At 60.6% G+C, this 23,380-nt stretch overlaps 1 protein-coding gene across 1 annotated transcript; it reads right to left on the bottom strand.

Moving 5' to 3' along the window:
• Positions 1 to 5,435: 5,435 nt before the first annotated feature.
• On the bottom strand, positions 5,436 to 16,776 carry CANT1 (calcium activated nucleotidase 1). The gene is made up of 5 exons (XM_036269101.1): positions 16,719 to 16,776; positions 14,488 to 14,683; positions 8,691 to 9,341; positions 7,435 to 7,638; positions 5,436 to 6,821 (listed from the first exon to the last, which is right to left on the bottom strand). The coding sequence occupies exons 2-5, from the start codon at positions 14,558 to 14,560 to the stop codon at positions 6,451 to 6,453; spliced, it is 1,299 nt and encodes a 432-aa protein (XP_036124994.1). The 5' UTR covers positions 14,561 to 14,683; positions 16,719 to 16,776; the 3' UTR covers positions 5,436 to 6,450.
• Between the last annotated feature and the right edge of the window lie 6,604 nt (positions 16,777 to 23,380).

Here is a 23,380-nt window from a genome sequence, read left to right as displayed (position 1 = left end):
CCGTGGGGCAGGGGACAGGACGCAAACTGTCCCGCCCACCTCATACCCTCCCCTTCCCCCAACAGAAAGCCAGCACCTCGGGTTTCCCTAGGGGAAGCCTCTCTCTCCTTCTCGTGGGTCCTGAGGCTCCCGTCTGCCCGGGGCCTGGCGGTCGGCGCCTGCAGACCCCTTGGCCGCACAGAGGGATCGGGACGGGCAGCCCCGCCTCGTGGAGGGGCCTGAAGGAGCCCCAGGCGCCCGGCCTGTGCCCGGGGAACGCCCGGCGAGGTGCGGGCAGCAGGTCCCGAGGACTCAAGGCTGAATGGGGCAGGCAGTGCCCTCCTCTGCTTCTGTCACGGGTCCCAAGGTCCAGGGTGTCCCCCTCACTAACCCAGGGCTTTCAACCTGGTCTCGACAGGAGAGTCACTGCGAGTTTAGGGATTCCGTGTCCAGACCACGAGGCCGCTCTCGGGCGGCACAGGCATGGCGTCTGCAAGCCCTCGGGGGGGGCCGGCGCACTGCCAGGGCTGGAGCCCGGGTGGGACGCAGCATTTCCCTGGCAGCTCAGCCTAAGGGAGCCAGCCCCGAGGCCGCACCGCCGGTGGCTGCCCAGGCGTGGGGTCCGAGAGCCCACGCGGTTCACGAGTCCCCTCCAAAGACGCCGTGAAGGTCCAGGGGAGAACCGGGGAAAGGACGGGGTGGGGTGGTTACGATCCCACCAGGTCAGGGACACGAACTCCTGGATTTGTGCCCAAAGGACAGAAAGTGAGAGGAAGTCTTTTGGGAGGTGCTGGCGGAAATGCTTAAAAACTCAAGTCGCTGAATCTTTAGCCCGAGTCCTGGAAAAATCCTTCACATCATCAAAGCAGACGGGCGAGTCTGTCCCGGGCCCCAAGGCCTTTCCAGCCTGCAGCTCCCACAAAGGGAACGGGGAGCAGAGCTCGGCCATCTGCCTGCAGGGTAGCTCGGCTGTGACCGAGACTGTACATCCCAGACCCCTCAGGGGCCCGGTTGTGAGTGTGGATGCGCTGCTGGAACCAGGAAGCCCCCGCTGAGACACCGGGCTGGGGCTGAGGCGGGACCCCAGCTCCCCGAGCGTAGGCACCTGCCCGCGGTGCTGACACCAGGTAGCAAGCCTTGGACACGAACTGCTTCACTCACTGTGAACTAACCCCTTTCACAGACAGAGGTGAAATCCGCCCAAAGCCATTCCACTGAAGGGGTAGAGCTGGGATTCACTTTTCCTTCTTATAAAAACAAAAAAACTGGCTTGAGGTATCATTTCCGTTAAGATAAAATGCAGTGATTTAACGAGCCCTGACAAATGGTGACAGATGGTGACCATGGCCACAATCACAATACGCAGGACGTTTTCATCACCCCCCAAACCTCTGCAGCCTCCTTCGCCAGCCCCGCCCGGCGACCAGAGCTGCTCGCTGCCAGCCCGCGCCCCTGCTGGAGAATTTCGGGTGAGTGGAAAGAGACGGCGTCACCTTTTGTAACTGGCTGCTCTTCCGTAGCACAACGCACCTGAGATCCATTCACGTACCTGTGAATACCGGTTTCGGTTCCCTGTTCCCTGTCTGGCATTTGCCAGTTTTTTGCTATCATTCCGGTGGGTGTGGAGTGGAATCTCGTGGTGGTTTCAATGACTAATGATATCGAGCATCTTTGCACATGCTTATTTGTCCTTCAGACATCCTCTTTGGCGAAGCACTTATTTAAATCTTGTGCACATTTTTTTTTTTTAATCCTCACCCAAGGACAGTTTTCCATTTTTTATTCAGACAGGGAGGGAGTAAGGGACGGGGGGGAGAGAGAGAGAGGGAGAGAGAAACACTGACGTGAAAGGGACACATCGAGTGGCTGCCACCCGCACGACCAACCAGGGCCGGGGACAAACTGCAACCGAGGCACATGCCCTTAGCGGGAACCGAACCCGGGTCTCTCTGGACCGCAGGCTGACGCTCTAACCGCTGAGCCAAACCGGCCAGGGCTCTTGTGCACATTTTTGATGTGGTCGTCTTGTTACTGAGTTGCATAAGCTCTTCACATATTGTGGCTACAAGTCCTTCAGCAGGTACTGTGATGTGCAAGGCTGCTTCCGGATGAAAGCCGCCTTTTCATCTTCTTAACGGTAGAGCGAAGGTTCTGGATGTGGGTAAAGCTCCATTTATCACCCCTTTGGTCTCGTGTGTAAGAGCCCCTGCCTAACCCAGTCATACAGACTTGCTCTTAGTTTTGTAGTTTTACCTCTTACATGCGGGTCTGAGTTCTATTCTGAGTCAACTTTGTGTACAGTGGGGGACAAGAGTTTCGATCTCCTTCCATGGAGAAGGGCGTTGTGCCAACCCTGCGGGAAGAGAGTCTTTCCCCACCGAGTCACTCTGCCACCTTTACACATGTGGGTCTATTTCTGGACCCTCTCTGTTCCGCTGACTTCCATGCCTGTTCTTAAGCTCACACCACACTGTTCTGATGACGGGCTGCCGCACTAAGTCTACAAGTGCACAGTGGAAGCCAGATAGGGAGTCCCTCAAGGTTGCCCCCCACAGCGCGTCTTCCCGTCCATGGAGACAGTGGATCGCCTTCCATTTATCTGGACCCTTCTCTGGCTCTTTCCTCTGCATTTCGCAGTTTCAGCCAATAGACTTCGCACAGATTTTCTTCGATTCGTCTGCTCCTGTTTTATTGGTGCTACTGTAAATGACATTGTTCTAGAATTTTCCCATTGAAACGTTTTGTGTTGGCTTGGAATTAATTTCTTCCTTAAATGTCGGGTACAATGAATCAGTACAGCCATTTGAGCTTGGAATTTTTGTGGAAGGTGTTTTACTTTTGCTTCATTAAATCTTTTAACAATTTTATTAAGGTATAATTTACTTTAGAATTTACCAATTTAAAATGCACAAGAAAGTTGGCCGGTGTGGCTCAGTGGCTGAGCATCGACCCTGCACAAGGAAGTCGCCGGTTTGATTCCCAGGTCGTGGGCCCATCCCCAGTGGGGGGCACGCAGGAGGCGGCCAATCGATGTTCTCCCTCATCGATGTTTCTCTCTCTCTCTCCCTCTCCCTTCCTCTCTCTCTAAAATCAATAAAGAAAAAGAACTTTAGCCCTGGCCAGTTTGGCTCAGCGGTTAGAGCGTCGGCCTGCGGTCCGGAGAGACCCGGGTTCGGTTCCCGCTAAGGGCACGTACTTCGGTTGCAGTTTGTCCCCGGCCCTGGTTGGTCGTGCGGGTGGCAGCCACTCGATGTGTCCCTTCACGTCGATGTTCTCTCTCTCTCCTTCCTCTCTCTCCCTCCCACTCTATCTGTACAAAAAATGGAAAATATCCTTGGGTGAGGATAAAAAAAAAATAATAATAAAAGAAAAAGAACTTTAAATAAATAATAAGTAAATAAAACACGTAAGAAGACAAGATTAACACTTGGAAAGAAGCTGATCTTCGCCCCACAGCTCCGAGATGACTTGTGGTTCTTTCCCACGCTGGCCACAGCTGAGTGCCACATAGGCACGGTGGCTGCCTGTGTGAGCCGGTGGTCAGGACCGGCTTCTGGTTCCTGGGACTCGAAGTGAAGTCCCCCCTCCCATCCCCACCTCTGCCCCTCCCTGTCCTGGAACCACCAAGAACACCACGTCCTCCGGCTTGGCCATGGACACTCTCTGGGCCTTCACACTGGCCTCCCTGCGGCCCTGGACGGCGTCCTCCGGGCTGTCCTGCCCCGGGTCCCCGCGGGAAACAGCAGGCTCTAGACTCAGACCCTTTCTGAGGCTTTAAGGTCGGGAACCCTCCCCCTCTTCCCTCAGGCATGCTACCTGAGCCTCCCTCTCCTAAGCTCCAGGGGCCCTTCTCCTGCCCGTGACGTGTTTCCTGAGCCTGCGCAGCCTGGCCGGCTCACTCCTACTACCTCCGCAACTTTCTCTTCTCATTTGAAAATGGAGTGGGGGGGGGCTATTTACAAAGTATGGTACCTGGGGCTATGGCCACCCCCAGCCAGAGGGGACAGGGCCGGCAGAGAGCACAGGGGGCTGTCTCGGGAGGCAGGGACCCCAGCTCACCTCCCTCCTGCCTCCCAGAGGGGACAGGGCCGGCAGAGAGCACAGGGGGCTGTCTCGGGAGGCAGGGACCCCAGCTCACCCTCCCTCCTGCCTCCCAGAGGCCATGGAAGGGGTTCACTCAGGTCAGCCTCTGGGGACGTAAGGCAGGGAACAGAGGGGTCTGAAGGGTCTGAGGGGACAAAGGAGGACGAAGGCGCTGGCTTCTGTGACACCACTCTCTCCTGGTCTCCCTTGGCTCAGGCCTTCTTCCCAGGCCCTCCCTCCTGGTGTCCTTTGAGCCGAGCAGTCCCTGCAGTCACCAGCCCATTCTGGACCTGTCGCCTGAGCCCCCGCCCCCGGCTCTGGCAGGTGCACGGTAACCCCCACACCTCTGGGCGTGACGGCACCGTGTCCTGGTGGCTCTGTGAATGGCTCTATTGTTGCCGCCCGTTCACAGAGGAGGAAACCCAGGCCTTGAGGTCGGGCCGTCTGCCAAGGTCACACAGCCAGGAAGGCCGGGACACGGCAGCCACGGGGCCGAGAACGACCGCAGAGCCCAGTAGGGCATCTTCAGGAAGAGCTGGACTCGACGACTCAGAGGGCGGCTGCCCAAGAACGAACTCCATGGCGCGTCAGGGCGGGGTGCAGGCCTCCCGGTCTCCCCACATCCCAGCGCGAGCCCTGGCGCCAACACAGAGAGCAGACGGAGAACTCTCGGCCCCTCCCACTTTATTGTTCACAACACAACGGCCAAGGGGCCGGTCAATACGATCACACTGCGAACATGGGGGGAGGGGCAGCTGTAAACTGTCTCAGAATCACCGGGGTGGGGTGGGCACCCTGGCCACGGCTGAGGCGTCCACATGAATGCCTCAGGTCTCAGCCCGGTGACTGTCCCAAGTCCCCCACCCTCTTAACTCCGTCTCTGCACTTTTAAATGCATCCAGTGCCAGAGCCCTGACCTTCACCGAGGAGGTGGCGCGGGGACCCGCCGGGCACCATCAGAAGAGGCGTGTCCACTGGGAGCCGCGTTCGAGGAATGTCAGCGTCCACGGCTTGGCCTCTGTCCTCCCGCTGGCTGTGCCTCAGTAGAGGAAACACGCGAGGGAGCAGTGTGAGGAAGAGGGACCCTCGCTGGGCTCCCGCCTGGTGCTCGGTGACACGTCGAGAAGCCTGCGGCCAGAGCTGAGGAGGTGGCCTTCCTGCCACCACAGCGCCCTCCTCAGCTTGGGTCCCAGCTGACCTCGTCTCAAACCCTCTGCCTTTGCCCTGGAGCATGAGAGCAGACGCAGGGACCTAGACAAGCTGGAGTCTGGTTCCCCGGAGAAGAGGCTGCAAAGCTCCCACCAGGAGAGGAAGGGGCAGGGCAGGGCCGGCCGCCTGGCCACTCCGGCGGAGGCGAGCCAGCACCCAGGGGCTCACTGGGGCAGGAAAGCTGGAGTCTGGCTCCCGGAGAAGAGGCTGCGAAGCTCCCACCAGGAGAGGAAGGGGCAGGGCAGGGCCGGCCGCCTGGCCACTCCGGCGGAGGCGTGCCAGCACCCAGGGGCTCACTGGGGCCAGGAAACAAAATCCAAGTCGCCGTGGGAAGCTTTAGAGGCACGAGGCTGCCGCTAGAAGCCGGTGTCCCTCGTCTCTGCTGCCGTTGGCCGCGGCTCAGTGCGGGACTCGCTGTGCCCGCTGCGGCCAAGTCCCAGGTCTCACTGAGGGGAATGCGTCTGCTAACGGAAGGACTTGGCCGTGCGGTAGGTTTGGTGGTTCCCCCTCACAAGAAAGGAAACTGCTTTAATGAGAGTAATTAAAACTTCAAAGAGCTATGGAGCCATAGAGTTTTCCTGGAGGGAGGAAACGGAACCGGCCACGTGGAATCGAGATTGTCGGATGTGAGGCTCGGGGACACACAGGAGGGCTAGTGACTTTTCCTGCGACATTCTGGGGGACGTGTCCGCAGAGCCTGCCCTTGCTCACAGGTCCTTTCCGGGCAGGAGGCCGGGGCAGGTGGAGGGTGGAGCTCCCAAGAAGGTGCACTTCAGAGTCAACGCCGTGTCCCCCAGGGCTCAGGGCCCACACAGGCTGGGAGCTCAAGAAACATTTATTGAACAAAAGAACAACAGAAAGAAAAGGGAGGTCAGATGGAAGGCAGGGCGCGGGAGAATTAGGGGGCCGGGCCCCACACTGCGGTGCCTGCAATGCCCGCTTCTGCCGCCAGATGGCAGCGCACGGGACTGCGGGCCCTGGAGACTGCCCTCCGCTGGGCGTCGGGGGGCCGCTCCACAGGCCGGCTGACCCTGCAGCGGAGGCCTCTGAGCCCCACACCCCTCCTCAGAGTCCCTGGAAGAAAAAGCCAGACACACACCAGAAAAGGGCATCCTCTGCTTTGTATAGAATCTGAGTCCTGATGTCACTTAAACTTGCTCTTCCTCGGCCTTTTAAAAGTCAAACAAACTCTATCCCTTCGTACTTCACACTCCCGACCTTCGTCTCGGGCAGGAGGAAGCGCCCGTCCAGAGTGAAGGCCATGATGTAGGTGGCGACCTTGCCGCCGTCCTCCTCGGACTTGAGAGCCACCACGACCTGGTCGTCGGTGCCGGGGACGAACTTGAAGGAGGAGAAGCCGTGCGTGGGGACCACGTCCCCGACGCGGCTGACGGAGATGTCCCTGAAGTCGGGGCTGGCGCTCAGCAGCAGGTTGGTGCCCCTGCGCTCGTCGTCCCTCTCGCTGTAGCGCTCGCGGCTGGCCCGGCGCGGCAGGAAGAACCAGCGCTGCAGCGTGTCGCTCCAGCAGGCGGACTCGTGGATGAGGTAGCCTGGGGACACACCGCAGGGCCTCAGCGCGGCCCAGCGCCCGGCACGCACGTGGGCACTGCCAGCCAGCAGGGGCACCACCCCCCGGGCCTCCCGGTGCCCGTTCTCGTCGCCCCGAGAAGCAGCCGGGCAGCGCCTGCGGGAGCCTTCCTGTCCCGGGCCCGCCTGCCCGGCCGGCTTCCCGGAGCTGCCGAGGCCCAGCCGTGCGGTCAGTCTGCTCCCCTAGAGCTGGTCAGGGCGCACGGCGCCAGGGAGGGAGCAGACCAGGCGCCCTGTGGTGCAGGCAGGGCGGAGGGGGAGGTGCCCGAGGAGACGAGGCAGCACGGCTGCTCCCCACTGGAGGCCCGTGGCCCCCCAAGCCCAGAGCTGGCCAGGCCGCTCCAAGCGTCGCAGCCCCACTGCGGGGTGACAGCTCGGGAGGCCAGGGTAAGGGGCAGAGTTCTGCCCTGCCTGCGCCTGGGGGCAGCAGGGCACGTCCGGTGAGTGGGGGTGACAGAAAATGCCTCATCTGCCCCAGAGTCCACGGCTGAGGGGAGCAGCCATCAGAGAGCGGAAACCATCGGAAACCATCGCAGCGAGAAAGGAAACCAGACACCCCTGGGCGGTGGCCCTTACCTGGCGGGTGGAGCCCAGCAGCGGTCCGAAGGGCGTGGTAGCTGGACACCCAGTTCTCGTGGTCCACGCTGCCCCGGAAGCCCACCACCTTCACCCACTCTGGGTTCTCGTTGACCACCTCCCCCGTGGTGGTGGTCCACTCCTTGCCCAGGCCGCCCACGTACAGGCGCTCGTCCTTCACGGCCAGCCACTCGGCTTTGAAGCCTGCGGACAGGGGGACGAGAAGGGCAGACCGAGCCCACGGCCAGCCCTCCGCCCGCCCGGCTCCTGTGGGCCCAGCCGCCCTGGGTGTCCCTTGAGGTAGTGATCAGAGGTGGACAGGACAGCCTGCTCGAGCTGCCTTCCGGGAGGGTCAGCGGCGGGCACCCTCTGCAGGCCCGACAACCCTCGCAGGGCAGCTGCACGTGCCCTCCGGCCTGCGTCATCCTGCCCCCTCCCTGCCCCAGGACCCTGCCGGGACGGCTGTGAGACCCATCTCAACGGCTCCTGCTGCCTGGCCCGCGTCAGCGTCCTTCCCCTCCAAGTCCGTTTCTCAAGGGGCTTCGTTCCCCAAGCGGCCCACAGTGGGGCTCCGCCTTCTAGAAGGTTTAAGCCCGCAGAGCACAGGAACACATGGCAGCTGTGGTCAGCTCCTGCCGCTGCCAGCGCCCCCTCGCGGTCTGCTCCCGCCTGAGGAAGGCCGGGACCCCCCGCCGGCCAACAGCAGAGCTGCGGGCACAGCTGAGCTCGGCCGTCGGCCTCTGCTGGAGTGCGGTCAGCGCTCAGACCCTCCTGCTGGGTTTCCAGAAAGGAGGGCGGGCCAGGAGAGGTGCACATTTTCCAAAAGGTCTCAGTTCAAAGTGACAACAATCTGACCCCCGGGCTTCGTGGGCACGGCACCTGGACGGTGCAATCCCAGCGTGCTCTTCAGACAACTTTTAAGACATAAAAAAGGCCATGTCCCTAGAGGCGCCGAGAGCAGCATGGGACTGAGCCCTGACACCCACCCTGGAAAGAATCCCTTCTCCACAGTCCTCTGGCAACAAGCTCACCCTTCTAGAAAGGGCTCTGGGCTGCGGTCCGCAGCCTGTGCTCCTGGGCGTGGCCGTGGGCCAGAAGCAGGACAGGGACACCCGCTCCTGGACGCTCCCTTCGGGCACAAGGCCTCACAAACCCAGCTGTGCCCAGCACCAGTGACCGCCTCCTGCAGCCCGGCCCCGCGCCACGACCCCGCCCAGGGACCCACAACCCTGCCCAGGGACGGGGCCCACACCCACCTTTCCCCACGGTCCCGTCGCCGTCGCACAGGATCACCCAGGGCACGGCCTTGGCGCCTTCGATCTGGTAGACAACCCCTGTCCGGTCGTCCACGGAGTAGAGCTTCCCGTTGAAGACGATCAGGTCGGACAGCTCCATGCCCCGCCCCTTTTCCGCCAGGTGGGACTCCAGGACCCTGTGGCCTTTGTCCCACTCCACGGTCACCTTGTCCCCACTGCTGGACAGGGTCAGATAGCCCTTCTTTAGGTAGCTGAACCAGGTATTTTCCTCCTGGGCCTTTGACTCCGTGTCCAGGTCGGCGATGAGTGCGATTCGGTACCGGGTCCCACCCGGCGTCCTCTGGGGGGCCGACAGGGGGTAGGTGTCATTGTACCGGTCAGCAGCTGCCTGGCTGAGCCTCCAGTTGTGGGCGCTGGGTGCGGGGGGCCTGCCTGGGGCCGGGCGGTGGGAGCAGAGCAGCCAGAGGATGGCGGCACCCAGGACGGACGGCAGGATCACCTTCCAGCGGGCGCGGAAGCGGGGGTCCGCGACCTTGCTCATGGACGCCAGTGCGGGAAGGCCCCCTCCGCTTACCCAGAGGGAGTGCATAGACTCACTCCATCCCGGGGGCTGGAGGGCTGGCGGGGGTCCGGAGGGCGGGCTGGCGGGACCTGCACACGGGGAGGAGACAGAGGTCACGACTGGAGCTGGGTCAGAAGGTGCTTGTCCAGAACGCACGGCACCACCGTGGTGCGGTGGCCATGATCACCCCTCGGCCTGATCAAACCCCGACTCTGGCGCTCTGCTCCCTCCTACTCGGCAAGACGAGGAGTCTTTCCTGAGCAAACGGACCCGTCTCCTCGGTGCCAGCTGGCGAGATGGACGGCCCGGCGGTCAGCGCAGCCAGAGCTCTCGGTCTCAGGCAAGAGACCAGCGGGGGGGGAGGGGGGGGTGTGTCTGCGCTTCTGTCAGATGCCACCTCATCTGGAAGTCCTCCCTGGAGGCTCTGCCCTCCATCCCCTTCCCGGCACCCGGCACCACGACCGCACGCTGGGGACATCACTTGCTCCTCCGCGTCCCCTGTCCTGCCACAGCGTTTACTGCCCGTTGAGCGCGGGTCTTCACCTCCCCCAGGCTAGGTGTCTGTGACACTCAAGGATAAACGTAGAGCAGATTCAAGCCGAACAGAAATGGTTCTGTTTTCGGCAACACCTGTCCCCTGGCACCTTTCTGTTAAGGCCAGTGACCGAGGGACCAGAGCCAGAATGGCCCTCGCTGCCCGGAGCCAGCGTGTCAGCACACGGGCGTGCGGCCAGCCAGCCTCGCCGGGCAGACTCAGCACGCCAGCCTAGCTGTGGTTCCCAGTCCGTCCTTCAGCTGCCCTCACGGGACTGCCAGGCACGCCTGCCTCCTCCCAGACAGCCCGGGGGGCACCAGGGGCGGATGCTCCTCGCTGCCAGGTGGCATCTGGGCAGGGCGCGGAGATTCGAAGGCTCTGTGGCCCCCTGGCCCCCACATGCCCGGCTCTGAGGATGGGGACCACAGCAAGGGTTCCTTCCACAGGACCGCATGCCTTCCCCTCCTTGCTTCTGGGCAGTCTTAGGTTTTGGCCACAGGGTCAGGTGCGGAGAAGCAGCCTCTAAGGAGCAGCAAGGTGCGTGGGACCCGATGCCTGGAGGGAGCCACACACGAAGAGCTCCCTTGTGGCCAGAGCTGGTGGCCGTGGCCTTCGTGCTGGGAGACAGGAGTCCCGATCCTGCCACAGCCACACACTCCTGCCCGTCACCAGGAAGCAGCAGGAACTCAGGTCCCACTTGTTGAAGGGAGCACACACCCACACCCTCCACAGCTTCTCCACTCCCAGCCCCCCGCCCCGCCCTCGTCACACAGCCCAGCCCAAGGCCGAGCTGCCCAGCTGTCAGGGCTGCAGGTGCAGTGGACACGCTGCCAGGGCAGACTGCTGCCACCAGTGCTGCCACCCTCACCGCCCCGGAGACGCCCTCTCATTCCCGGGTCACCATCCCCACCGTCAGGTCATAACTACTATGGATGAACGGTGAATTGTGACTCCGTGACTGCAGCCTGGCCCCTGGGAGGAGCACCCTCCTCTGTCCCTCCCAGAAGCTCAGTGCCAGGGCAGGCCTGCTTCCGGGAGATGGTGACTGACGGGCCTGCTCCTGAGGCCCCACGAGCAGTCCCTCGGGGTCCCACAGCGGCTCCCGCCAGCAGCCAGGACAAGGCTGTGTGGTGACACTATGGGTCCTCCTCCTGTCTGCCTCCTCCCAGCCCTCGAGGCTGCTCCTTCCTTCCCTGCCGCCCCCCTTCTGCATGGACCTCAGCCTGCAGGAACACAACCCCCAGTGCGGGCTCGCCAGCTTCTGGGCCAGCATGCCCAGCTGCCCACAAGCCCCAGGACAGGATGGCAAGTGCCTCCAGCTGGAGGCCTGGGGCAGAGGAAAAGCCTGCATCTTTATTTTAAAAAACCCGCCAGCCACACACCGAGCAGAACCAGCTGGAGAAGGGGAGAGGCGCGGGCAGAGGGCTCCCGGCAGCAAGCCCGCCCGCGGTGTCCGTGCCCACACTCCTCCAAGGCCCACGCAGCTCACATGCTTCCCTGTGACGAGAAGGGGGCCAGGCCCACCTGCAGCAGGTGGTCATCAGGAACGGGGGCCACGCTGCTACAGTAAGCATCAGGGTGCTCTGGCTAGGCCGGCTCGCCTGTCTGGGGGGGTCTGCAAACGTCTCGTCAGAAACCCCAGGGGACAGCAGCCCTGCTGGACCCTCCTGAGAGCCACACGCAGGGCACAGCCCCGAGAGCAGCCCCAGAGGGCACGGCCCAGAGAGCAGCCCCAGGAGGACATGCCCCCCCCAGATCAGCCCCAGAAGGGCACAGCCCCCCCCCCCAGAGCAGCCCCAGGAGGGCACAGCCCCCCCCCCAGCAGCCCCAGGAGGGCACAGCCCCCGCCCCCAGCAGCCCCAGGAGGGCACGCCCCCCCCCCCCAGAGCAGCCCCAGGAGGGCACGGCCCGGGGCTCAGGTCCCGGTCCCCTCCCACTTTCCAGGTGGCCTGACTCAAGGCTTTTCTGTCCCTGTCACACCCGGATGTCCTTATACAGCAGACCTGAACCAGCCAGGGGTGCAGGTTCCCAGACCCCAGGGCGGCCGCACACAGGGCACCCCTCCCTGTCCACCTTCAGTGAAGTGTGCGGACCGGCTCGGACACCCCTACCTTCCCGGGCCATCCTCAGGCCTGCCGCCAGGCCCTACACAAGGTTCAGACGGAAGGGGACAGCCAGGGGGTAGCTTTCCCAGGCTTCCTCCAGGAGTGGTCTGGACAGGTGGCGGAGCAGATTTCCGGCTCCTCCCCTCAGGATCTGGGCAGGGCAGGGAGCAGAGCACAGCCCAGGGCCTCTTCCTCTTCCGGCTGCCTGGCAAGGAGCGGCCCTCTCCTCCCAGACCCTCCCGCCGTCCCTCCCTGCCACAGCTCCCAGGACCCGGGTCTCTGATGGGCTAGTGTCCAGACAGCAGGCAGCCTCCGCCCTCACTGCCAGTCACTTCCTGGTTGGAAAGAAAAGAGCGAACCCTCTTGACCGCAAGACAGGCTTCAGGCAGCAGTGCTGACAGAATGCTCTCCGGCCCCACTAAATCCTGCCCCCTCCTCGGCGCACAACGGGCACTAGCCACTCCCGGGGTGAAGTCGAATACAGCCGGGGGACTGTTCTTCAGCCCTGCTTTCAAGCTGACCACCGAAGGGGAGCGTATCAGTGTCGTGTCGCTGCTGTAACGTCAGTGCAACACTGGCAGCTTAAAAAGCAACCTTGCAGGCCCCAGGACGGCGGCATGAAGTGGCTCACTGGGCTGATCCTTCTGAGGCTTGAGGGCAGACTCCGTTTCCTGGCCATTCATCTCCGGCCCCCAGTGGCCAGCAGCATCCCCTGGCTTGTGGCCCCTTCCTCCACCTCAAAGCCAGCGATGCTGCACCTCTGCGCCCGCCTGCCTCGCTCTCCCGGATGCGCCCCTGCTGCCCTCTCCCTGGTCAGGGCCGTGGTCACTCCGGGTGGTCCCGGGCAATCCAGGATGGCCTCCCTATTATTTTATCCTCACCAGAGGATATTTTTTCTATTTAATCACCAGATAGAGGGGATGGAGGGGGCGGGGAGAGAGAGAGACATTGACTGGCTGCCTCCAACACGACCCAACCAGGGCCCAGGACGAACTGAAACCAAGGCAGGTGCCCTTGACTGGGATCAAACCCGTGACTCTTTGGTCCATGGGCCGATGCTCTAACTGCCCAGCCAAACCGGCCAGGGAGATGATCTCCCTAGTTTAAGGTCAGCTGATTAGCACCCTGAATTCCAGCTGCTCCCGTACTGCCCCTTTGCTGTGTAACATATTTGCAGGTTGTGGGGGCTAGGACGTGGACATCTTGGGGACAAGGAAAAGAACCTCCGCCTGTTCCCAGGGCCGGAGCATCCGCACCCAGCGCTCCGGCTTCGGTCTGTTTGCACCTCCGGCAGCGCAGCAGGGCTGTGCTCACTCTGCATCGCCTGCTACATCTCCGGCAGCACAGCAGGGCTGTGCTCACTCTGCATCGTCTGTTACACCCGGAGGACTTGCAGCAGAACCCGCCTTCTGGGCTGCAAGTGCCTTCCTCAACAGCCCTGCATGGCCAGAAGACGGGGTGCAATGCCACCCTCGGCCCGAATCAGGCTGCTCCCACAGCGGCGGATACACCTGCCCGAACCCACCTTTCCTCCCGCTGTCCTCAGTGCTGGGCTGCTGGGGCACAGTGACCCCTTGGAGCCATTCTGCACAGACTCCGACCTCGCTCCCTCCCACCTGTCACTCTAACTGTCCCTGGTCTGCCACAGTGCACATGGCCCCGTCTCCAGCCCTACTCCTGCCTCATTTCCCGAGGCCCAGTCCTCGGCCTGGGAACCTGGAGCTGTGAGTTCCGTTCACTGACAGAACTTATTACAGATAAATAAGTGGGATTCAAAAGAAAAGCGGGTGAGAGAGAAACGAACATCTTCCCAGACTGCTCACTCTCAAGATGGTTTTCTAAGCAGCTGTCCTGTCTAAATCAGCATAAATGGCCTAAATAATGACTATAAACATTTAAATCCCCTTCCTGTTGGCGTTTACGAAGAACTTTTCAGAAATCTCCACCGCCCAGAGTACTAACGGAGGGAGAAGAACCGCCACGCTTCGTCCCCCCGCAGTGTCCTGGGTGCCGATCCACGGGTCTGTGCAACTGGGACATGGCCTCCTTGTCCTAACGCCGGTCCACTCAGGACTCTGGGCCATATTCTCGGATCTGAGCTATTTTCTCTTTTTCAACCTTTACTTAAATATGCTTTCACTGATTTTTTTAAAGAGGGAAAAACAGAAACATCAACGTGAGAAACATGGGTCGGCTGCCTCCTGTACGCCCCCACTGGGGATGGAGCCTGCAGCCCGGGCATGTGCCCAGAGTGGGAATCGAACCAGGACCTCTCAGTCCCTGGGACAGTGCTCAATCCACTGAGCCACACTGGCCAGGCTCTCTCTTTTCTTAAATCCTCACCCAAGGATATTTTTCCATTGATTTTTAGCGTGGAAGAGAGGGAGAGAGACATCAATGTGAGAGAGACACATTGATTGGTTGCCTCTCCCATAACCCCGAACAGGGATCGAACCTGTAACCCAGGTACGTACCCTTGACCCCAATCGAACCCTCGACCTTTCGGGCCGACTCTCTAACTGCTGAGCCAAACTGGCCAAATCCTAGATATTCTGTTTTTGAAAGAAAAAACAAAACAGAGCATTTATACCTTACCCCATATGGTTGCCGTGATGGTTGTCCGAGACTCAGATGAAAGGGGCCATGTGTATCTGGGGGAACCTGGCATGTGACCCCAAAGGCTACCTTCAGGGAGTGGGGGCAAACACACCACTAGAGCACCACCACATCCTGGGTCTCTCCTCACTCCTCTGGGGCTCAGGAAACACGGCGGATTCGGGGCACAGTTGGGCTGGTGGATAAAAATGTCCTTAAGACCAATAGCTTAAAGCAACGTGGTTGCTATGGGCCATTAAACTAGGGCGTGGACTACCTCCAGGGCCCAGCTTCAGGGGAAGAAGGCATCAAATGACCAGATTTACACCTCCACAAGGGATCCTACGGTGTACTTTTGGAATATGTGACTCCCTCCCCCTCCCTGGGATGGAACATCGCCCTTGTGGTCGGGTTAATTTGGATAACAGTCCGAAGACTGAGAATCCTCTGTCCCCAGACCACGGTGGTGGTCTCTGCTGGTGCACCCGCCACGCTTCTCCCCGAAGACGCTCTGGGCTGCCCAGGCCGGGACACCCCTGTGAAATCCGAAGTCCAGAGGGAGAAGGCTGGCCTGGCAACGTGCCCTTTAGCAGGCAGTCAGGGCCGAATAGAGGGCTCATTGAGGCCAGCAGGGCGGGGCACCAGGAGCCCAGGCTGCGCTGGGAGAAGCCCCCCCTTGTCCACAGGCTCGGGCTGGACTTTTCCAAGAAGACTGGGGACTGAGGAGGGTCTGCGGCCCAGCCCAGGAAGATCTATGTCAGTGAAGCTCCCCAAAGGGAGTGGAACGAGAGGCTGTAGAGACCCCGCAGAGACCCCGCAGCGCCCCGAGGACTGCAGCCCAGCTTCCTTGCCACAGACCCTTCTGTGTGACTAGCTTTGGTCAAGTGTTGGCCCTGACACTGAAGAGCCAGCAAGACGCAGCCCACAGCAGCACCCGCGTGTTCCCACGCACGCTCTGGTCGACCAAGCACAGACCCCAAGATGGGGATGAGAAATGGGCTGGTGTGCTAAGACGCACAGCTCTCCCGGGGGACACCAGGGGCCTGGGGGAAAGGAGAGTGGGCACAGGTGCGAGGAGCCTGCCAGGCCCTGGGACACAGAAGACAAGGGAAGGGCACTGAGCCACGGGGGTGAGCGGGGAGGTGTTGGTCGCCAGGGGCGAAGGGCTCCAGACCAGATGGAGGGGACAGGGACAGCAGGGATGCAGGGAGGGTGGGTGGTTTGAGTGCAAAAGAAGGGAAAGTGAGCTGTGCTGAGGGGAAGGACGAAGGTGCGGGAGGCTGGCTGCAGGTGTGACAGTCAGTTAGATGAGGAAGCCCTAACCCCTCCCGGGGGAGAGGCCGCACAGCTCAAAGTCCTCAAATCGCAGGGCACAGGAAAGGGTGTGGTCAGGATGGGTGTCCCACACCCCTCAGGAGGGGGAGGTGTCCATCAGGGTCAGAGCGGGGGAACTGCCCCCAGGTCAAGGTGGGGAAGAGCCCCCAGGTCAGCGCGGGGGAGCTGCCCCCAGGTCAAGGTGGGGAGGAAGCCCCAGGTGAGAGCGGGGGAGGAGCCCCCAGGTCAAGGTGGGGAGGAAGCCCCAGGTCAGAGCGGGGGAGGAGCCCCCAGGTCAAGGTGGGGAGGAAGCCCCAGGTCAGAGGGGGGGGGGCTGCCCCCAGATCAAGGTGGGGAGGAGGCCCCAGGTCAGAGCGGGGGAGGAGCCCCCAGGTCAGCGCGGGGGAGGAGCCCCCAGATCAAGGTGGGGAGGAGCCCCCAGGTCAGCGCGGGGGAGGAGCCCCCAGATCAAGGTGGGGAGGAGGCCCCAGGTTAGAGCGGGGGAGGAGCCCCCAGGTCAGAGTGGGGGAGGAGCCCCCAAGTCAGAGCGGGGGAGGAGCCCCCAGGTCAGCGGGGGGGGGAGCTGCCCCCAGATCAAGGTGGGGAGGAGCCCCAGGTCAGCGCGGGGGAGGAGCCCCCAGGTCAGAGCGGGGGAGGAGCCCCCAGGTCAGAGTGGGGGAGGAGCCCCCAGGCCAGAGTGGGGGAGGTGCCCCCAGGTCAAGGAGGGGAGGAGCCCCAGGTCGGAGGGCAGAGGGGGCAGCTCGCCAGGGTCCGAGGGAGGCGGCCCGCCCCCGCGGAGGGAGAGCGGACGTGCGGGGACCCGGGGCGGGACGCAGCAGGGTCGCAGTGCGGCGGCAAGCGGGGGTGGGCCCGTCGCGAGCCAGAGCGCGGGCGGCCGCGGGGCAGCCGTCACTCACCCGGTGCGGGCCGGCTCCGGAGCCCGCGTAAGGCTGGGCCTCGCTGCGGGCAGGGCCGGGACCGAGCGGACGGCCGACTTCCGCCCGGCGCGCTCGCCCCGCCCCCAGCACCACGCTCCCGGCAGCCTCTGCTCTGCGGCTGCGCGCCGGGCGCGCGAGGGGCTGCTGGGAGTTGTAGTTTTTGTTACTCAGCGAGCAGGCAGGGAGAGGAACCGCGGGCCGGGGGAGGGCCGAGGGACTTCGGCTCTGCCTTCGCGCAGGCCCTTGGCCCCGTTATTCTGGAGCGTCCGCCGAGCAGAAACGGGAGGGGGCGGAGGCGAAGGCTACTGGGGAAGCAGGTGGTCATTCTTTGAGCTGAGATTGTAGGACTCCTTGCCCGGGCCTCTCTCCGCTACCCTCCTTCTCAGGGACCCCTCCCCCTTGGCTCCTCTGGGCGCCCACGTCGGAATGTGGGTCCCTTTCCAAATATCAGCGCGCTGGTCTACCCGCTGGAGCGGCCTGGGTTCCCCTGACCTGCAGGCAGCAGACTCCTTCCAAATAAGGGTCTCTGATTCTTCCCGCTCCTCCCGAGCTATTTTAGTGGATATGTTAAAGGGCATTCCTGCCGGTCACCCCCAAGTCCTGCAATGATGCTCATTTTAGAGTCGCGCAGGGGCCTGGTGTGGAGGGTGCAGGGCGCTGGGGGTCGGCGCCTGCAGCCCCTGCGGGCATGCGTCCTGGGTCTCTCCGGAGCCTCTCATTAAAGGAACAGATGCAGAAAGGAAATTTCAAATTATGTAAATGGTACACAGTGAAAAATAACCCTGCCTCCCACCCCCCTCCCGTTCTGCATTCCCTCCCCAGAGGCAAGCACTATTCTTAGATTCTTGTGGTTATTCTTACAGATATTTTGTGACACACAAACAAATCATAAACACATATATTAAATTGCCTTTTAAAAAAAATCCAGTGGAAATGTGCTGCATTTTGGGAGGGGAGGGGATGAGGGAACAAACCTTTTTTAAACTCACTTATGTTTCCCATCATGCTTGGCCGAGTCCCAGCCATACACCATGTAGTACTAAAATTATTTTAAATTATTCAAACTTTTATTTACTAAAGTATCTATAGCTTTATATGCCTCCCAGCTTAAAAAATGAAACATGGATCCTGTGATCTTGAGAGCTCTCCAGGTCCCCCTCCTGGTTCCCAGCTCCCTTCCACCCCAAGAGGTAACCACAATTTCTTTTCCCCCTTTATTGATTTTAGAGAGAAAGGAAGAGGGAGAGACAGAAATATTGATGAGAGAGAACATCGATTGGCCACCTCCTGCATGTCCCCCCCCTGGGGATTGGGCCCACAACCTGGGCATGTGTCCTGACGGGGAATTGAACTGGCGACCTCTAGGTGCATGGGTCAACACTCAACCACTGAGCACACCGGCCGGATGTAACCACGGTTTTATATGTTGCAATAATCATTCTCTTGCCTTATTTTATAATTTTAGCAAATAGGCATGCACCCCTAAATAATATATATATATGCCTCTGATAACTTTTTTTCTTTTCTTTATTTTAGAGAGGAAGGGAGAAGGTGAGAGAGATAGAAACATCCATGAGAGAGAACATCAATTGGCCACCTCCTGCACGTCCCCCATTGGGGATTTAGCCCACAACCTAAGCATGTGTCCTGACTGGGAATCGAACCGGCTACCTCTTGATGCATGGGGTCACTGCTCAACCACAGAGTCGCACTGACTGGGCCTGCCTATGATAACTTTTACAGAATGAAATAAAACTGAATGCAGTGGATGAGAGATCTCATTGCCCCACATATATTATTAGGTGTATTAATTTTACCAATCTGATGGCATGACGATTATTCTCATGGTCTGATGACTGAGCGGTTGTGCATCTCTCTTATTTTTATTTTTGGCTATATGTATTTCTTCTTCCACACATTGTAGTGCTGTTTTTAGAAAATAACCCATCCCTTCCCTCACTGATACATAGGCAATGCCAGTTTAATCATAGCTCAAGTGTCTAGAGTGGGGCTCTGTTTGGGGACTTGCCATTATGTTGCATTGGTATAATATGTCACATCTGCTCCAGGGCCACTCCCCTCATTAGTACCTCTTTTAAAAAAATATTTTAATTGATTTTTTTTTTAGAGAGAGAGGAAGGGAGAAGAGAGAAACACCAGATGTGAGAGCAAAACATCATCCATTGGCTGCCTCGTGCCGCCCGGTGCTGGGGAGGGAGCCTGCAGCCCAGGCATGTGCTGTGACTGGGGATCGGACCCTCAGCCTTTCTGTGCAGGGGAGGATGCCCAACAACCGAGCCACACCAGCCAGGGTGGTACTGTTTACAATAGACCTTCACCAGTCGTAGGACAACTTCCCCTCTCCCCCCACGACATCCCACCCACCCCGACCTTTTGGGATTTGGAATGGAATTGCTTTGAATCTGTAGATTGCTTGGGAGAGAACTGAGATTTTTCTGATATTGACCCTTCTACCCAAGACCATAATTGGCCTTTCCATTTACTTAGTTTTTTTTTTTTAAATGTTTTTCAGTAAGGTTTGTAACTTTTTACGTCAAAATATATCTTGTTCTGCCGGGCCGGTGTGGCTCAGTGGTTGAGTGTTGACCCTGCACCAAGAGGTCGCCGGTTCGATTCCCGGTCAGGGCACATGCCCAGGTTGTGGGCCCGATCCCCAGTGGGGGCATGCAGGAGGCGGCCAGTTGATGTTCTCTCTCATCGATGTTTCTCTCTCTCCCTCCCTTTCCCCAAAATCAATAAAGAAAAAAGAAACATTAAAAAAATATCTATATCTATATATATATCTATATACCTTGTTCCATCTCATTTTGTAGAGAGCTGCTCTGTTCTCTGAAGAGCGGCGGCTGTGGTGTCACCGGCTCCCCCAGGCCCCCGAGGTGTCTTTTCAGGGTACCTGTGATGCTTTCGCAGCAACAACGCTTCAGGGAGCATCCCTGAACTCGTCCTTGGAGCACAGTTGGACGTGTGTCTGTAGGACAGAGTCCTGGAAGAGAGGACTGTGTCAAAGGTGTCGCATCCTCTGCAAACACACTTCCTGTCGGGTCGTGAACTCACGCCCCTTGCTGTCAACAGTGAGTCAGCGGTCACGGCCGCGTGGGTGTTGCTTTTCGTTCTCCGGGTGTGCGTTGTGGACGCCTCGCGTCCTCTGCGGGCCGGGGAAAAGCCTCCGCAGTCTCCACCGACCTTTCTATGCGGGCTGCACCAGCGGCTTGCGTTTCACTCCCCGTGCTTAGAATCGGCAGCCCACCAGGGGGCCCTCCCATTTTGTGTATTAAGACATTCCTAAGCAGCCTGTCTCTGCCTAACGCCAAGTCCCCAAAAGGACTTCCCCAAATGGGGTCGTAAAACGGCGCGAGATGGGGAAACCGAGGCACGAGGCGCTCTGTGACTTGACCGGAGTCTGGAAGCACACGGTGGAACAAGGAAGGCTCACAGGGCTGCCCGTCTTGGCCTCAAGCGTGCAGAGGGGCCGTCCTTGGAAAGGCTTGTGCCCCTGACACAGGGGTCTTCCCCAGGTGTGAGGAGTGGAAAAGAAAGTAGACCAGCTGGTTCGGTCTCGGAGTGGCCAGTGCTGACCCCCACCTGCCCCGAACCTTCTACGGGCACCGCTGTTCAGGAGCAAGGAGCGCGGGCCAGCGGCCAGGGAGGCTGCGTCTGGCTGCCAAGTTTCCATCTCGGCTCCTTCTCCAAATCTCGGAGGAGACTGTCCCACCCCCACCCCTTGGCAGCGGGACCCTGCCATCTCAGCCTGCCTGTGGCTACCCTTCGGAACGGAATTCAGAAGTCTGCCATCCCAGTGTCTGCCCTTGTGGGACGACTGGGCAGCTCGGCCCAAAATAGCTGGGAGAAGCAGACCGTTAGGGCCGCGGTGGGAAACATCACAGGGACGCTAATGACCAGCTGTGCTTATCTGGGACCTCGCATCTTCCAGACTCGAAGCAGAGGTCACGCCGCTTTCGGCAGTGCCGAGGAAGGGAGCACTGGTTTGCCCAAGCAGAGAGGAGGACTTGGCAAACGGGAGGACACAGAGTGTGCTGTCCCTGGGTAGTGATCCGGGGAACGTTCTTCCCCCCGGGTCTCAGGGCTCTAAGTCCCAGGAGCTGCCCTTGTCCTGGGAATATTCCGGAGGCCGTGGGGAGGGGAGGTGTTGCCCCAGACATCCTTGTGTAGGAAGTGTGAGCTCCAAGCGAATTCCAGGCTGGGCGTGGCCCCAGCTCCGTGAGAGCCCCAGCCAGACACCTGGGGGGTGGGGCCTGATCATTCCGTTGGCCCTGGCCTCTGACCCCTTCAAGGTTGACGAAACCTCCCGCGGGCGCTGCTGGCTTTGGGTTCTGATGTGCTGTTCATGCTGTTTGTGTTTCTCCTATGACTCCTGCCCTAGTGCTGGCCAGGAGTCTGTCCAGCTGAACTGGGAACACTCGCCCAGGCTTCTGGGGTATCTGGGGCAGGCCGCGGAAGAGAGCCACGCCCTCCGCAGGACGGCCCCGGCTTGCCAAGTTTGCCATCTTTCCCGTCACACTTTCAAACAGTAAGTGAAGTGGATGACAAAGGGCAGTAGGGACCTGGCCGGCTCTGCGTGTGGGTTTTTTCTTCCTGTACTGAAGGCTGGCCTGCATTCCTGGGAGCCTGGCCTGGCCCGCCTTTGCTCATGTGCCCGTTGGCCCGAGCCGTGGGCCGTGACGCCACCGCCGGGACGCGCTCAGAGCAGGCCCTGTTCTTGCGAGCCCCTCGTGCCCGGGGCCTTCGGTGCCCCAGGCACATCCGGAACCGGCTCTCGTTGCCACATGAACCCTGCCCCACGTTCAGCCTCGAGGGGGCCGAGCAGTCCCTTTCCTGGTCTCTGGGAGGCTCCAGAGGCAGGAGGGGAGAAGGCCACACGGACGGCAGTGATCGTCGGAAGGGACGTTCCAGCGCCTCGCCTGTCCACCAGCCCTTCGCCAGCAGTGTGAGCACTTCCGGTTTCTGGATCCTTGACTCCGCATCCCCCACATATAAAAAGCTCTGACAAAAAAACAAAAACAGAAACGAAACCCCAAACCACACTCTGGCAGCGTGGTTTTCCCTAATTCTGCACGAGGACGATGTCAGCGGAGCTGTGGGATGGTGTCTGTCGGTCGCTGACCCAGCGCCGGAAACACAAGCGTCCACGAAGGGGCGCCGGGCAGAGCTGCCGGGGGCGGTGTCTGTGTGCTGTTTGCGTCTTACCGTGAACCCTGGCCTCAGAGCCTCTCTGCTTCCAGACGAGGAACCGGAGGGCCCGCCGAGGCCGCGCAGCTCCCCCAGGCGGAGGGCCTGAGGCCTCCTGTTAGAGCGAGCCGGCCCCAGCCGGAGAGCGGTCACTATTGGCCGTGTTTCCAGAGCTCAGCGCCGTGCCAGGAAGCCGAGTCCAGGTCTTGCAATGATCTTGACGGTAACTTTTACTTTAGTTTGTATTTTATTGATTTTAGAGAGAGAGGAAGGGAGAGGGGGAGAGAGAGAGAGAGATAGAAACACCGATGAGAGAGAACATCCACAGGCCGCCTCCTGCATGCCCCCACTGGGGATCCGGCCCACACCCTGGGCATGCACCCTGACTGCGAATCGAACCAGCGACCTCTTGGTGCAGGGGTCGACGCTCAACCACTGAGCCACACCGGCTGGGCACGGTAACTGTCTTTTAGTTTTCAGCTCTGGAACAGGCTTGGATGGGGGCAGGGGCGGGAGCAAGTCCTCTGTCTCCACATCTGTTTCTCTTTGAAGCCGTGTGCCCAGCTGCATGCGCACTGCGTTCTGGTGTGGGTCCCCTGGGTGGGGCCGTGGGGCGCTTTCCCGCTGTACTCGGGGAGCGCCCCATTCACTGGAGTCCCCAGAAACGCCCTGGTCCCCAAAGGGCCTGGACAAAGGCCCCGCTTGCCTTGTGGTGTCTGCCCCTGGTCTCCTGACCGCAAGGGCCGAGGGCAGAATTTAGGGGAAGGGCAGTCCCTCTGCGGGGCCTGGGTCTGCTGACCGGAAAGTCCCTCATGTTACCCACGGGACGAAGACGAGCTTATCTCTGGGTTTTCCTGCCCATAATCAACCAGGGACGTCAGTTTGGCCAAGCCTCAGGCACGTGCCAGGGAACGTGAGCAAGTCTGGAGCCTTCTGACGCCTGCGGACATGGGGACATGGTTTCTTAATCTCGCCAGAGAGTCTGTGAGCTTCTCCAGGCCACTCAGGACCAGGAACGTTTCTCCCCCGGCTCCCTCGGGGCAGGGGCCGCTGGGGGTCTCTGTGGGGTGGCCACTGGGGTCACACTGGCTCCGCCACCCAGCGCCCAGCCTGCCCTTCCGTCTCCATGTTCCCGGTCTGCCCTGGCAAGGCCTGGTGGGTGTCAGCCATGCACACCCCCCCTTTTGATTTCTTCCAGGCAGACACGTGGGGAGCAGAGGCAGGCGGGAAGGATATTCCAAGGCGGGGGTGGGGTGGGGGTGGGGTGAGTCACAGGCTCTTTGTTTTGCCCTAAGCATCCCAACCCAGCATCCCAGGTTCTGTGTCCTCTGCCCAGGTGCAGCCAGAGCGGCCCTGAGCGGAGCAATGGGAGGCAGAAAGGGCAGGCGTGATGTCAGAGCAGGTCGCAGGGGTGGGGGAGCAGGGGTTCAGGA

This window comes from Molossus molossus, unplaced genomic scaffold (genome assembly GCF_014108415.1).
Source record: "Molossus molossus isolate mMolMol1 unplaced genomic scaffold, mMolMol1.p scaffold_m16_p_19, whole genome shotgun sequence".
In the NCBI taxonomy this organism is placed as follows: Eukaryota; Metazoa; Chordata; class Mammalia; order Chiroptera; family Molossidae; genus Molossus; species Molossus molossus.
Note: the sequence above shows the minus strand (reverse complement) of the source record. Positions and strands in the feature narration are given on the sequence as shown.

Excerpts from the sequence above, each read along its gene's own strand:
- CANT1 (XM_036269101.1), bottom strand. The coding sequence starts at position 14,560 with ATGCCAGGTTCCCCCAGATACACATGGCCCCTTTCATCTGAGTCTCGG. Across the intron at positions 7,639-8,690 it reads CGACGGGACCGTGGGGAAAG|GCTTCAAAGCCGAGTGGCTG; the intron begins GTGGGTGTGGGC and ends CCCTGTCCGCAG. Across the intron at positions 6,822-7,434 it reads TGCTGGGCTCCACCCGCCAG|GCTACCTCATCCACGAGTCC; the intron begins GTAAGGGCCACC and ends GTGTGTCCCCAG.